At 38.4% G+C, this 15,338-nt stretch overlaps 1 protein-coding gene across 1 annotated transcript in view; it reads left to right on the forward strand.

The window, feature by feature from the left end:
* Window positions 1–14,286, forward strand: part of RP1 (RP1 axonemal microtubule associated) — a 297,701-nt gene extending 283,415 nt beyond the window's left edge. Inside the window, exons 28-29 of the mRNA XM_040626106.1 lie at window positions 9,275–9,356; window positions 14,030–14,286. Of these exons, the coding sequence (XP_040482040.1) occupies window positions 9,275–9,356; window positions 14,030–14,126 (179 nt within the window). The 3' untranslated portion in view covers window positions 14,127–14,286. The remainder of the gene's footprint in view (window positions 1–9,274; window positions 9,357–14,029) is intronic.
* Window positions 14,287–15,338: the final 1,052 nt, after the last annotated feature.

Here is a 15,338-nt window from a genome sequence, read left to right on the forward strand (position 1 = left end):
AAAAAAAAATCTGTTTTGAAAATTTATTAAGAGCAGCAAAAAAGGCAGGTGAAAGAAAAAAATAAATATATAGGTCATGTAAAGTTGAGATGAGGAAATAGTTTTCTTTTTTTTAAGATTTTATTTATTTGTTTATTTATATACAATGGAATATTACTCAGCCATCAGAAAGAACGATTACACAACATTTGCAGCAACATGGACGGGACTGGAGGAGATTATGCTAAATGAAATAAGTCAAGCAGAGAAAGACAGTTATCATATGGTTTCACTCATTTATGGAACATAAGAAATAGGAAGATCGGTAGGAGAAGGAAGGGAAGAATGAAGGGGGGGTAAACAGAAGGGGGAATGAACCATGAAAGACTGTGGACTCTGGGAAACAAACTGAGGGCTTCAGAGGGGAGGGGGGTGGGGGATTGGGATAGGCCAGTGATGGGTATTAAGGAGGGCACATATTGCATGGTGCACTGGGTTTTATATGCAAATAATGAATCATGGAACATTGCATCAAAAACTGGGGATGTGCTATATGGTGACTAATATAACAAAATAAAAATTATAAAAATAAAATAAAAGTGAAAAAAAAGAGTCAGCAGGAGGAGGGGCAGAGGGAGAGAGAGAATCTCAAGCAGACTCCCCACTGAATGCAGAGCCCAATGGGGGCTCTATCTCAAGACCCTGAGATCATTACCTGAGCTGAAATTAAGAGTCGGACGCTTAACTGACTGAGCCACTGAAAATAATTTTCTTTTAAGAAACTATATAGTTAGATGAAATTTTGTCACGTTAGGTTTATTATTTGACTTAAAAAGCTCACTGCCATGTTACTGTGAAGGAAATTTCCCAAGAAGACAAAAACTTTATTGTGTGTGTGTGTGCCTGCACACAAAATTTCCAGACCTACTAGACAGTGTTCAAGATTGCATCTCTCATGTTTCCTGCAGATGTGTTTCTCCTGGGTCCCCCACCGCGCACTCTTCAGCAAACCAGCAACTTGAGAATCATTTTTGATTCCTCCTTTTCCTCCCTGCCTTCTGCCCTTCCACATCTATTAACCAAGCCCTGTCAATTCTACTTCATTAATACCTTCTTCACTCCCTCCTGTAGAGCCATTCATTTCAAACTTATGTGTTTGTCTCTAGAACCTGTATTCTTTAATGCAACAATGCAGCTACACATCACAACTTATATCATCGTACCGAAACCATTTATTACATTTATTTCTATACTCCTTTTTTAATCTTTTGCTTGATTTTGAGCTTTTGAAGTCTGGTATTATATTTTATTAATCTTGACTCTCTTTCCTAGTATAGTGCTTAGTAGTATGGAAGTTTAATTAATGACCATTTATTGAATGAAAGGATTTAAATCAGTGAAACAATTTTGAGTAAAATCCTTGAAAAGGATTTAGGAGAGCTTAAAATAGCCTTTGCAAGAGAGAAGCATGTTTATTCTGGATGTGAACCAAAGAGAAAGGAGGAAGAAAAGGGAAGGTAGCAGTGTGTGGAAAGAATGGACACGTGGTAAAATGAGTTGAGACTCATAGAGGGGAAATTACTAGAAAAAGACAGAAAAAAGAAATTGAATGGAAAGACACAGTATGCTGCCTTCTCTACGTGGTGTCACTGCAGAGGGGTATGACTTTTGCATTATTTTCATGATGGATGGAAACTGGCATCGTCCTGACTTTATGCCAAGTCTCTGCTGCAAACAGTGCGGGGATTTGCAGAGCAGCCAACAAGAGTCGAGACTGGAGACTGGGACATGGATCAGAACAGAGCAGTTAGCAGAAATTCCTGGCTTCATCAGGCTGTCGTTTCAGAAAATTATTTTGAGACTCCTCTTGGAGATGAGCGAAGGAAGCCCCGAATACTGAAAGGGCCAATGTCAAGGGACTATAGAAACGAGTCAGAGCACAGCAATCACAGGGGACCGTTTCTGGTGAAAGGAAGCAGAGTCAGGGAATTCTATGAAGAGGCAAGCCACGCACGTGAAGTCTGCTATGTCATTACCAAGGCTGGTTGATACAAAGAATAAAAATGACAGAAGGAAAAAGGAAAGAAACATTGTGATTTTAAATATGTTGAAGGAGCTAAATGACTCACATAGAAAATGCTTTGGGCCGAGGATGCAACAAACTTCTAAATATCAATTTTTTTTTCCAGTGAAACATTGAAGAACAAAACCTGTGTGGGTATGGGAAAGACTTCAGCTAAATCCTCAAGGCTTTTTTTCCTTTCTCATTTGAAAACAGAGAATCTACTTACCACATGATTCTTTTAACTTGAATTCAGTTGTATCTGTAGATATTTACCCTCAAACAGAATAATATAGAAAGCTTCAGGAAAGCCCTACCTTTTTAGCAAAGTTTGTAAAACTCAGAGTATTCAGGAATGAAATATCTGTCTTAAACAAAATAGACTCGTGGTTCCACCCCAGAGATTCTGATCCAGTAGGTATTGAGTTATCAGAAATATGCTTTAAAAATATATTTTATAATATAAATTGGGCAGTTTAAGGGATTCTGGTTCATGTGGTCCTCAAAGCAGTCATTAACAAGCACTGCTTTCTGATGTCAGAGTTCTTTGCTGAGGGGCTGCTATGTCCCAGGCATTTTGCCAGAGGCTGGGCATTCAAATGTGAAGAAGAAGCAGGTGTTCCCTGCCCTCACAGGCAGGACCTAGTAGGGGCAGACACGTATGAAATAAGCAAGTATAATAACATACGATTCATAGTCTGAAAGTGACCCTCGGAGTGTTATTGGACATATGGCAAGGGTACTTAGCATAGTTCAGAAGAACATGAAGTTCTCTGAGAAAAGATGAAAACATGGTAGGCTTGGGATGAGAGCTAGGTTTTGGTGGGATACTTGGAAATCGTGATGGTTTTCTCTGACTGATGGGATGAGACGACCTGAAATTCAATTTTGGGAAATTGAAAGGACAGGCATACCTCCAAGATATTGCAAGTTCCGTTTCAGACCACTGCAATAAAGCCAATATTGCAATGCAGTGAGTCAAATGAATTCTTTGGTTTCCCAGTGAATATGAAAGTTCTGTTTACAGTATACCGTAGTCTATTAAGTGTGCAATAGCATTATGTCTAAGAAAACAATGTATGAACCCTAATTAAAAATACCTTATTGCTAAAAAATGCTAACCATCATTTGAACTTGCACTGAGTAGTAGTTGCTGATCACAGATCACCATAACAAATATTATAATAATCAAAAAGTTTGAAATATTGTAAGAATTACCAAAAGGTGATACAGAGACACGAAGTGAGCAAATGCTGTCGGGAAAATGGTGCAGATAGACCTGCCCCATGCAGGGCTGCCACACATCTTCAATTTGTAAAAACTGCAGTATCCTCGAAGTGCAATAAAGCAAAGCACAATAAAATGAGGTATGTCTGTAATTACTTTAACATTCTTTTTAAATTATTTAAACTCTCCTTCCTATATGTTGCACACTCTTTTCATTCAAATAAAAAATACCATGATAGTTAGGGTATCTAGGCTATGTTTTCTTTTCTTTTCTTTTCAAAATGTGGATGATATAAATTCAATAACCACCATGCAAGTTAATCCCAGAACATTACTGATACCAGTGCTCCTACCTGTGCTCACTGCACCCATCCTCTCCCCCACGGTAGACATCCTGAATTTTTTATCCTTTCTTGGTATTATTATCGTTGCTTAAAAAAAAATGAAGAAGAAGAAGGCTCTATTAGTTATGTGGGCATCCGAAAATTCTTCTGATAATTTTTGTGCTTTGTAAAAACAGTGACAAGTTGTATGGAATCTTACATGACTTGATTTTTTTTTTCACTCAAAATTATGTTTCCAAGATTCATCCACTTTCTTGTGTGGTGCTGTAGATAATGTTTTCATGACCGTAATATTCTATTGCATGATTACACATAATGAAATTATTCATCTCTTGTTAATGAGTGATTGTGTCGTTTCCAGTCTGGCTGTCACAGACTGAAGTGAACATTCTTGTGCGCATCCCCTGGTGCATGGAAGCCAGAGTTCCTCCAGGGTGGTGGTTCCCGGATGGGGTGATTGTGCCTCCCCCAGGGACACTTGGCGATGTTTGGAGATTTATTTTGGTTGGCACACTGGGAAGGAGGTGCTACCGGTATCTGATGGGTAGAGGCCTGGGATGCTGCTAGTCATCTTACAATTCACGGGAGACCCCCACAACCAAGAATTGTCAGTCCCAATGTCTCAATGGTGCTGAGGCTGAGAAACGCTGCTCCAGGCTAAATCCATAGAAGTTAATTTCTGGGCCCAAAACTATGGAGTCTATTCAGCTTTATAAAATAACCTGCTTTTTCAAAAGTGATTTTACTAAGTTTTACTCTTACGGTGTATAAGAATTTCTATTGTGTCACAGTCTCACAAACCCCTGGTACACTTAATTTAAGGGTATAATATGGTATCTCACTCTGATCTTAATTTACATTTCCCTGATTCCTGAGAAGCGTGAGCTTTCTTTTCTTTTCTTTTCTTTTCTTTTCTTTTCTTTTCTTTTCTTTTCTTTTCTTTTCTTCTTTTCTTTTCTTTTTTTCTTTTTTTTCTTTCCTTCTTTCTTTTTTTTTGGTCTATTGAATTTCCTTTTCTGTGGAAATAAATGTTCTTATCTATAACATTTATGGTAAAGGCAATGGATGTCTAGTAAAAAAATGTTCAGAAAGGGTTTTAAAAAGACAGAAGCTGGTTTCCCACTCAGGTAACAGTTCCAAAGTGAGCAGTTATGATGGGTGTTCTCTAGCCAGGCATCGGGCCCCAGGGTTCTTGCATCTTGTTATTATACCACCATCTAGCCATCTAGACCTCTTCCCCTGAGTGGGCAGAGCTGGTCACAGCACATAGAAAGGAGAGAAAATCCCTGGCAACAGTTTCTTTCAAGCAAGTGAGGTAGAAACTGCCCACACTACTTCCGGTCACATCCCATTACTGAGAAATTAGTCATACAGTTATCTCCAGCTGCAAAGCCATCTGGGAAATGTGGCTCTAACATTGCAGTGATTGAAGAAGGGGACAGCAACTAGCAGTTACTACCACAATATCTTGTGCAGTGTGGTGTATATTTTGATAAACTGAAATTCCTAATTTTATGTCTTTTGATTTAATAATATGGTATTTTTTCAAATGATCAGTTTTTCTATTTTAAGAAAGCCTTCTCTACACCTGGGGTAAAGAAGGAAGGAAGGAAGGAAGGAAGGAAGGAAGGAAGGAACGAAGGAACGAAGGAACGAAGGAAAGAAAGAGAAAATAAAGTCTTATCTTGAACATTTAGATATTTGATCCACCTGTAGTTGATTTCTGTGTATGACATAAGGATGTAGTCCATTTTACTTTTTCCCACATGGATAACCAGTTGTAATGTCATGATTTATCATCTACTCTGTCTTTTCCTGTGTGCTCTACAAAGTTGCTTTTGTCAGATATAGGGCAGTTCTTACTTTGCATGGTTTCCTGTATGCACAAATTTAGTGACAATGATTTAAATAATTGTTCAGCATGTTCAACAACATGGTTCAAATTTCATTTATCATGGCATGCTAACTGTAACTGCATAAAGTGCAAACTTCACTGACACATCCTTAGTCCACAGATCACTGTGCACATAACAGACGCACATCCTGATCAGTGACCAATCACTTTACGTCTTTCACAGTCTGTTACACAGTTCATGCACAGCCAGCAAAGCCTGTAGCTATATTGACTCCTTGTCTCTCAGACATTTACTAAAATGCACAATTCAAAGATACAAGCACATCAAAGAAATAAAAGTGAGAATGCTGGGATGGAAGTTGAAATCAAACATAAATGGAGTTAGTTATAGAAAAAAATATCTGACTGTGGGAATGTTGCCACTGTCACCATTGGAGAGAGTTTAGATAAACAGTCCAAGGAACCTAGAGAAGGGACCTTATGATCACGAATGAGGGTGACAAAAAGGATGAACATGTCCAGGAAAAATGGAGAAAGCTGATGGAAACTTAGAAAGGAGTTAGACAATTTGCAAGGGCATAGAAAAGAAGCTTGCTCTTTTTTTCACTGTTCATTAATTTTTAAAATTTAAATTCAATTAATTAGCATATAGGTATTATTACTTTCAGTGATTCATCAGTCTTATGTAATACCCAGTGCTCATTACATCACGTGCTTTCCTTAATGTCCATCACCCTGTCACCCCATCCTCCCCCCTCCTCCCCTCCAGCAGCCCTCAGTTTGTTTCCTGTGATTAAGAGTCTCTTATGGTTTGTCTCCCTCTCTAATTTCATCTTGTTTTATTTTTCCCTCCCTTCCCCCATGATCCTCTGTTTTGTTTCTTGAATTCCACATGAGTGAGATCATATGGTACTTATCTTTCTCTGAATGACTTATTTTGCTTAGCATAATACCCTCTAGTTCCATCCACATCATTGCGAATGGCAAGATTTCATTTTTTGATGGCAGAATAGTATTCCATTGTATATATACACCACATCTTCTTTATCCATTCATCTGTCAATGGACCTCTGGGTTCTTTCCATAGGTTGGCTATTGTGGGCATTGCTGCTATAAACATTGGGGTGCAGGTGCCCCTTCAGATCACTACATTTGTATTTGGGATAAATGCCTAGTAGTGCAATTGTTGGGTTGTAAGATAGCTTTATTTTCAACTTTTTGAAGAACCTCCATACTGTTTTTCAGAGTGTCTGTAACAGCTTACATTCCTGCCAACAGTGTAAGAGGGTTCCCCTTTCTCCGCATCCTTACCAACATCTGCCCTTTCCTGACTTGTGAATTTTAGCCATTCTGACTAGTGTGAGATGGTATCTCATGATTTTGATTTGTATTTCCCTGATGACGAGTGATGTTGAGCCTTTTTTTCATGTGTCTGTTGGCCATTTGTATGTCTGCTTTGGAGAAATGTCTGTTCGAGTCTTCTGCCCATTTCTTAATTAGATTATTTGTTCTTTGGGTGTTGAGTTTGATAAGTTCTTTATAGATTTTGGATACTAGCCCTTTATCTGATAAGACATTTGCAAATCTCTTCTCCCATTCCTTTGGTTGTCTTTTGGTTTTGTTGACTGTTTCCTGTGCTGTGCAAAAGCTTTTTGTCTTGATGAAGTCCCAATGGTTCATTTTTGCCTTTGTTTCCCTTGCCTTTGGAGACTTGACTAGAAGAAGTTGCTGCAGCCAAGGTCACAGAGTTTACTGCCTGTGTTTCCCTATAGGATTTTGATGGACTCCTGTCTCACATTTGGGTCTTTCAGTCATTTTGGCTCTATTGCATGGTGTAAGAAAATGGTCCTTGTTTCATTCTTCTACATGTATCTGTCCAATTTTCCCAACACCATTTATTGAAGAGACTGTCCTTTTTCCATTGGATATTCTTTCCTGCTTTTTCAAAGATTAGTTGACCATAGAGTTGAGGGTCCATTTCTGCGTTCTCTATTCTGTTCCATTGATCTATATGTCTGTTTTTGTGCCAGTACCATACTGTCTTGATAATTACAACTTTATAATAGAGCTTGAAGTCCGGAATTGTGATGCCACCAGCTTTGGTTTTCTTTTTCAACATTCCTTTTGCTATTTGGGATCAAAAAGACGCTTTCTCTTTATTGTAAATGATGTGATAAGAGAAAGAAGGCCAGCACCATTCAGACTACTCTTGATAAGCTTTTTTTTTAACAAAGAAATATACCTTTTAATTCTCACTGTTTCTAATGTTTTTCAATTACAGTGTACTAAGTATTAGGTTTGATATTTTTTCATTTTCTTATACATTTATAACTGACAGTAACTAATATTTTGGTAAAAATATTTAACAAGTGAACAGTCATAATTTTCTTCATTGTTGAAGATGGTATTCCCAGCGAACAGTCCTTCATACACTTCTGCACTGAGGGCAAAGCACAGACTGCTCATTATGAGTTTGCCTAGATGTGCAGGTCAATTCTGAGTCCTTTCTCTGGTTCCGTCAGTCAATTTATCTATGCCAGCACCAATTCTGTATTGTTTTAATTAGTACGGGTTTATAACAAATGTTGGTAATTGGAAGGATGATTCACCTACCGTACTCTATCTAATTCAGAAGTGCCTGGGAGATTCTTGGGCTTCATATATCCATATACGTTTTATCATTTTCTTGTCAATTTTCTTGTAAAATCTTACAGTGGATTTGATTTAATTATATTCAAACTTTAGATTAGTTTGAGAGAAACTGACATTTCTATAATTTCTTCGCTCTCTGGAATATGGAATTGTTCTTTATTTATTTATGTCTTCTTTGCTGTTATGCTTAATTTAGATAATTTTTCTTTCTTTTTTTTTTTTAAGATTTATTTATTTTAGAGAGAGAGAGTGCCAGAGTATGTGGGGGGCAGGGAAAGAGGAAAGGAAAAGAGTGAATCCCAAGCACACTCCCTGCTGAGCACAGAGCCTGAGGTGGGGGGCCTTGATCCCACTACCCAGGAGATCCATGAGATCATGACCTGAGTCAAAATCAAGAGTTGGACCCTTAACCCTACTGAGCCACCCAGGCGCCGCAATAATTTTTCTATAGATTATACCGTATCTGTTTTAGATTTACCCCTACACTCCTAAATTTTTATAGCAATTCAACAAGATTGGTTTTGTTGAACTATGCTTCTTAACACTTCTTTTCTGGTCAATAGAAATGTAATGGATTTTTATATATTTATTATGTAATCATTTTTTCTCATCTCTCACTCTCTTCTGCAACTTCTTGGGGTTCTTAATTTAGAAAGTCACATTACACATGAATGATGACAGTTCTGTTTCTTCTTTCCCAACATTTAGTACTTTTCATTCTCCTTCCTTCCTCTGTTTCTCTTTCCTCTTTATCTAATTGCATTGACAAATGTAGTAATCAGTGATAACTTCTAGATTTTCACCATTAAAAGTGATGATTATTGTGACTATACATCATGATTTAAATCTATCAACCTTCTATAAATAATGCACTGAAACATATTTATGGGAAATTATTTCTTTTTGTTCTTGGCCCTTAAATACTTTTAAAAGAATTTAGAGAGTTTGTCCCTGATAGGGAATATTCTCTTTTCCTCTGCTTCTACTACTCTGAATAATTAGGTCATTCACTCACACTTTCATTTCTTCCCTGGTATAATTTGGAAGTGCATATTTTGGACCCAAATTTTGAACATTTGGACAGTCTATGAATAAAATCACAACAGTAGTATATTTTATGCTAAAGAACCTTTTCTCCTTTGTCCATTTAAACAGGTAATGGATGGTTTCTTGAGAGTATTGTTGTTAAGTCTGAAGAGGAAAATGGCAATCAAGAGGTCCTGTTTCCATGCAACCGGTATGCTGTCACTTAATTCCTCATTATGCAGAATTATGCTCCCCTCTGTCCAGTCCATTTCAGCCGTGTCATCAGCAAGCACCACCCCTGGCCCTGCCCCTCCATCTGGTTGCATCACCCCTTTCTTTAATACTAGAGCTGAAGGCCTCTCTCCTCAGCAAGCTGTTCCTTACAGCACTAGAAATTCTCTCTTTATTTGTACTATTTAATATTTTTCTCTTCTGGAATAAGAATGCTGAAATGGAAAGAAAACTGGATTAGGACTTAGAAAACTTGTTCTCAGTGTGTTTCTCAAATACTTGCTGTGCTCCTGCTGGTTCTGCAAATGTGGGTGCTACTGTCAACTTCCCAGACGGTCAATTCCCTCATATGTAAAATGGGAAGAATACCTGTTCCTCCTGACTCATTGGACTCATTTAAAATCAAATGAAGTTATGTATATGAGCTGTGAGCTCTAAAGCATTATTCTAATGTAGTCCAGATAAAATATGAGTTAGGAGAATAAAGTTGCAAGGGCAGCCTGTAACTCCTGGGCCATTTATAGGTGTATCACACTCTCTGATCCTCAGTTTTCAGAATTTTATAATGAGAATGTTTAAATCAGATGTCCCCCCTTTTTTAGGGTTGTTATGAATCGATATCAAATACATCCTAAAACAAAGTGCACTACGAATATTATTTATTTATTTGACAGAGAGAGACAGCCAGCGAGAGAGGGAACACAAGCAGGGGGAGTGGGAGAGGAAGAAGCAGGCTCATAGCGGAGGAGCCTGATGTGGGGCTCGATCCCGGAACGCTGGGACCACGCCCTGAGCCGAAGGCAGACGCTTAACCGCTGTGCCACCCAGGCGCCCCGATATCAAATACATCCTAAAACAAAGTGCACTACGAATAGAAATTACAAAACTGATTTCCTTCTGTTATTAATTAATCTATAGAATATACTGATTCATTCATTCAGTCATTGTGTAAATAGAAATTGATGACCTATCATTTCAAGAAATAGAGTAGATGAAGAGATCCATTGATAAGGCATATCGTCCTTGCCTGAAAGGACTAGTGGATGCCCATGTGTGAATGAGCATTAATGTCCTCAGCGCCATGACAGAGACCTATGTGAGAGCCCAGGTGTCAGGGTGGATATCTATGTGATTGCACACTTCTTAAGCCTAAAGAACTCAGGCACTGTGTTTATTCATTTGTTCATCTGTTTCTTCATGCAGAAACATTGCATTCCTCCCACGGGTTGGGCCCTATGCCAAGTCTTGGATATACAGAGATAAAAAAAAAATGAAGCATCCTTGTCTGGAAGGAGCTCCCACTTAATGCTGGAATAAGGCAGGAGGGATGTGGTACTAAATAAAGCCAGAGAGCTGAGTGTGCTCTGAGTTTAGCAGGTGTTTTGGCATCACTGTCTCCTAAAGTGTTGTATGCTCTTTCAGACACAGAGAAACAAGGCAGTTGACTGAGTGGATTCTACCTTACAATAGTTGGTTCTAGTAAATATCGATTCTATTGAAACGTAATAAGGAGTTGCATTCTGTATGAACAAAATGCGTAACTCTTCTCTGATCTTCTGTTTGTTTGTTTTCTAAATACACATCCGTTTAAAATGCACATGCATCATAGTAGTTGTGGCCATTGTGTAACATTCAAGCTCTAGAGAGAAACCCTATATTTTTATTTTTTACAAGAATTTATTTTTTTATTAATGGGGAATGAAAAGAGCAATGATTGAAGTTTCTCAGAACTGGCTTTGAATTACGCTCCTTCACTGACTAGTGCTGTGAGTCTCAGTTTATTCTTATGTAAAATAGCAATAATAACACCTATCTGGCAGGGTTGTTTGAAGACTTCACACAGCGTACATAAAGTAACTGCAAAAGTGCTTTGCAATTATTAGAAGCTCCATGATGAGAAATGTTATTGCTGTGGAAGCAATTTTGAATTAAAGAAATCTTTAGATAAAATGCCATATGTGCAAAGGTAGAAAAGCTCACTTTTATTTCTAGATCATATGTTGAGTAATTAGAAGTCTCCAAATAGTTTACTAACTTTTATTTTTTTATTTTTTTAAAGATTTATTTATTTATTTGAGAAAGAGAGAGAGAGCATGGCGGGGGAGTGGGGAGGAGCATCGAGAGAGGGAGAGAGTAACTTTAACAGACTTCTGTGCTGAGAGCAGAGCCCCATGAGGGTCTCAATCCCATGGCCCTGAGATCATAACTTGAGCTGAAATCAAGAGTAAGGCGCTTAACTGACTGCAGTACCCAGGTGCCCCATTAACTTTTATTTTTAAAAATCTAGATATGCACAGTCCAATATGGTAGCTCCTAACTACATACAGCTAATACATGTAAATTAATTAAAATAAAATGAAATTAAAAATTCAGTTCCTGGGTTATACTAGCTACATTTCAAGCACTCAGTAACCACAGATGGTTAGAGGCTACTCTATCAGGCAGCATATATACAACATTTGGTTCTATATCACATCTAGATATTTGATACCAAAAGAAGTTACGTTTAATATTATGCAACATAGTTTTATTGCCCTGTATATTATGGTAACTATGGAATAACATAAGGAGCAAATAAAAGAGTTTTATTTTTATAAATTTGCCACATTTTAAAAATGAAGAATCATCCAGAACAGGTGATAATAGTCATATTCTCTTCAGAGCTGAAATTAATCTTACTGGCAATGCAAAGGAGTAGAAGTCAAGGGAGAGGTGACTTCTTTCTTTAGGCCCTGCCAACATTTTGGAATAATGACAGACCTTAGAAGTTGGATATGTAAGAAACAAAATGATATGAATGAAAAGGCTTAAATGTTTTATTGCATTAAAATACATCATATTTAATATAGCACACGGATGTACCATTGCACTGTTATCATCAACTGAACTATGAGAGTATTAACAGGGTTTCTCTTTTTTACTCTCTTTGTGGGCCCTGGGTTACATGTGTAAGAAAAGAAGGACATTTTCTTACTATTATTCCCTTAAACGTGAAGAAACCATAATAACATTTAGTCTTGTGCCTCAATGACAATGAGAAAAATGTCACCTAAAGAGATTAAATGATGTGCACAAGTTATAGACAAGTTAGTCAGGTCTCTTGGTCCTTTGGACACTCTCGGGAATTTTAATTTAGTGTCTATCAATCTATCATTCCCATTTTATCACTAGGGTTTTGTGCATTATCCTCTAAGGAAGAAGTCCCTGTGCAAATTACTGAGTTCAGTATAAAACTGATTTGTTGGAAATTCTACTGAGATTTGGAGTGTTTAGAAGACACAGGTTTTGCTAGTTTCCCCAGCATACCTTAGCCATTTAGACTCAAGTCGCCTTCTACTTATGAGAAAAGAAAAGGTCTCTGGAGAGGAAATTGTTTAGGACTTTATTGAGGAATAAGAAAAGCAAACATAGAGGGCATTTACCCTGTTGTGGGCTCTCTAAGATTTACACATCTGTATTCTACTTGGCGGGGAGAAAATTAAGGAGTGCCCATTGCTAGCATGGAGTGCACTCCTACTAGGAATGGCTCCACGTGGAGCAGAGCTTTGCACAGCAGCTCATGTGATCCTCACAGCTGACCTCCAGGAGGCTCTGTGATACTTGTGGTTCACAGATGAGGAAGCTGAGGAACACAGAGATGAAGCTTCTTATCCGACTGTGATTAGTGGAATCAGCATTCAGATGGAGGTGGGTGTCGTCCTAGAACTGCACCTTCCGGATGTGGGAGCGGCTAGCCGTATGTCTGCTGAACTGTGCCTATTCCGAACTCAGAGGTGATGCAGGTGTGAGGTACATATCAGATATCAAAGATGTAGAAAGAATACGAGTACAACCGTATTAGTCTGTTTGGGCTGCTATAACAAAACACCATAGGCTGGGTGGCTTCTAAACAACAAAGATTTCTTTCTCACAGTTCTGGAGGCTGGCAGCCCAGGATCAGGGTGCCGGCAGGATTGGGTTCCGACAAAGGCCCTCTACAAGCTGCAAACTGCCTACTTTCTGTGTTCTCATGTGTGGAAGAACAGAGGGATCTCTCTGGAGCCTCATTTATAAAAGCATTAATCCCATTCAGGAGGGACCTCATGATTTGAAGCACCTCCCAGAAAATTTCAACATATGAATTTGGGCAGGGGGTGGAGGGGACAAACATTCACATCTTTTCTATTTATTAAAATGAAATATACTAAACGTAATTTCACCTTTTTAATTTTTACTGTTTATATATACATGCCTTTTGTTATATTTCTCTTGAAGAGCGCTGTTCTAGAATCTGAGGTTTGAGCTGCCCTCTACACCTGCCAGTCACACAAAAGGAGAAACATAAAGGCTTCCACTAAGGAAACCCCAAATGAGAAATTTTTACTGATTTTATGACATATTAGAATATTTGTAATGTGATCATAAGATGTTCCTAAAATCCAGCATTTTCAGATGAATCAATGTCACCTTGCAACTAAGGTATAAGACAAAGTTTTGCTAAAGTTGTACTCCTAAAGGACATTTGGTGTAGCTTGAAATCTTAACTACTTCTTAAAATTTCTGTGGTTCTCCCTGAAGGCCTCTTTAAATCCTTTCTGTATTTTGTTTTCAACTCTAAGTAATGTGCCTTTAAATTCTCTCTCATATTAATTATCTTCTCTCTTCCCATGGCAGATGGCTAGATGAGTACCAAGATGATGGCAGGACTGAACGAGAATTGTTCGCAGAAAGTAGCTACCATGCAGGAGAGACTGAGTCTGTGGCCTCCTGATGGGGCCAACGTGTATCTGTCATTTCAGGTGCCTTCAAAAGGCTCTTGATCTGATGGTGATAGTGTGTTTGCCCTCCCCTCACACTGAAGCAAACACCTGGGGAGGGTCAGCATGTACTGGACCCATCTTTTTCTTTTGAGAACTTCAATAGCTGGGAGAAGAATCAGCCAACAACTGACCAAGATTATTCTATGATAGCTGGGGTAGGGACACGCATTGTTTCTTCTTAGGGGTGAAATAGGTGAAGGGGATTAAGAATACACTTACGATGAGCACTGAAGAATGTATAGAATTGTTGAATCACTATGTTGTACACCTGAAACTAATATAGCACTGTATGTTAACTATACTGGAATTAAATTAAAAAAAATTGTTAATCAGAGAAAGACAATTATCAGATGGTTTCATATATGTGGAATATAAGAAACATAGGGGAAGGGATGGAAAACTGAATGGGAAGTCATCAGAGGGGGAGCCAAGCCATGAAAAACTTTTAACTATAGGAAACAAACAGAGGGTTGCTGGAGGGGAGCTGCATGGGGGGATGGGGTTACAGGGTGATGGGCATTAAGGAGGGCACATGATGTGATGAATGCTGGGTATTACACGCAACTGATAAATCATTGAACACTACATCTAAAACTAAGTATGTACTTCATGTTGGCTAATTGAATTTAAATTAGAAAAATAAAAATCAAAGTACACTGGTATGAGAAAAAATATTATTTCTTCTTCTCATTCCTTTTTCAGAAAATCTGACACCTGCTGTTTACTGAAATATTTGGGTGACTTTAGTAGAAGTTAACTGAAGAGGTACAAAATATTTGATTACTGTAAAATACTTTTATACAACATATGTTAATTTTGTTTTTATTTATTTATTTGACAGAGAGAGAGAGACAGCCAGTGAGAGAGGGAACACAAGCAGGGGGAGTGGGAGAGGAAGAAGCAGGCTCCCAGTGGAGGAGCCTGATGCAGGGCTTGATCCCAGAACGCCAGGATCATGCCCTGAGCCAAAGGCAGAGGCTTAATGACTGAGCCCCCCAGGTGCCAAGGAGTGCCCATTGCTAGCATGGAGTGCACTCCTACTAGGAATGGCTCCACGTGGAGCAGAGCTTTGCACAGCAGCTCATGTGATCCTCACAGCTGACCTCCAGGAGGCTCTGTGATACTTGTGGTTCACAGATGAGGAAGCTGAGGAACACAGAGAT

Source organism: Ursus maritimus, unplaced genomic scaffold (assembly GCF_017311325.1).
Source record: "Ursus maritimus isolate PB19 unplaced genomic scaffold, ASM1731132v1 scaffold_9, whole genome shotgun sequence".
In the NCBI taxonomy this organism is placed as follows: Eukaryota; Metazoa; Chordata; class Mammalia; order Carnivora; family Ursidae; genus Ursus; species Ursus maritimus.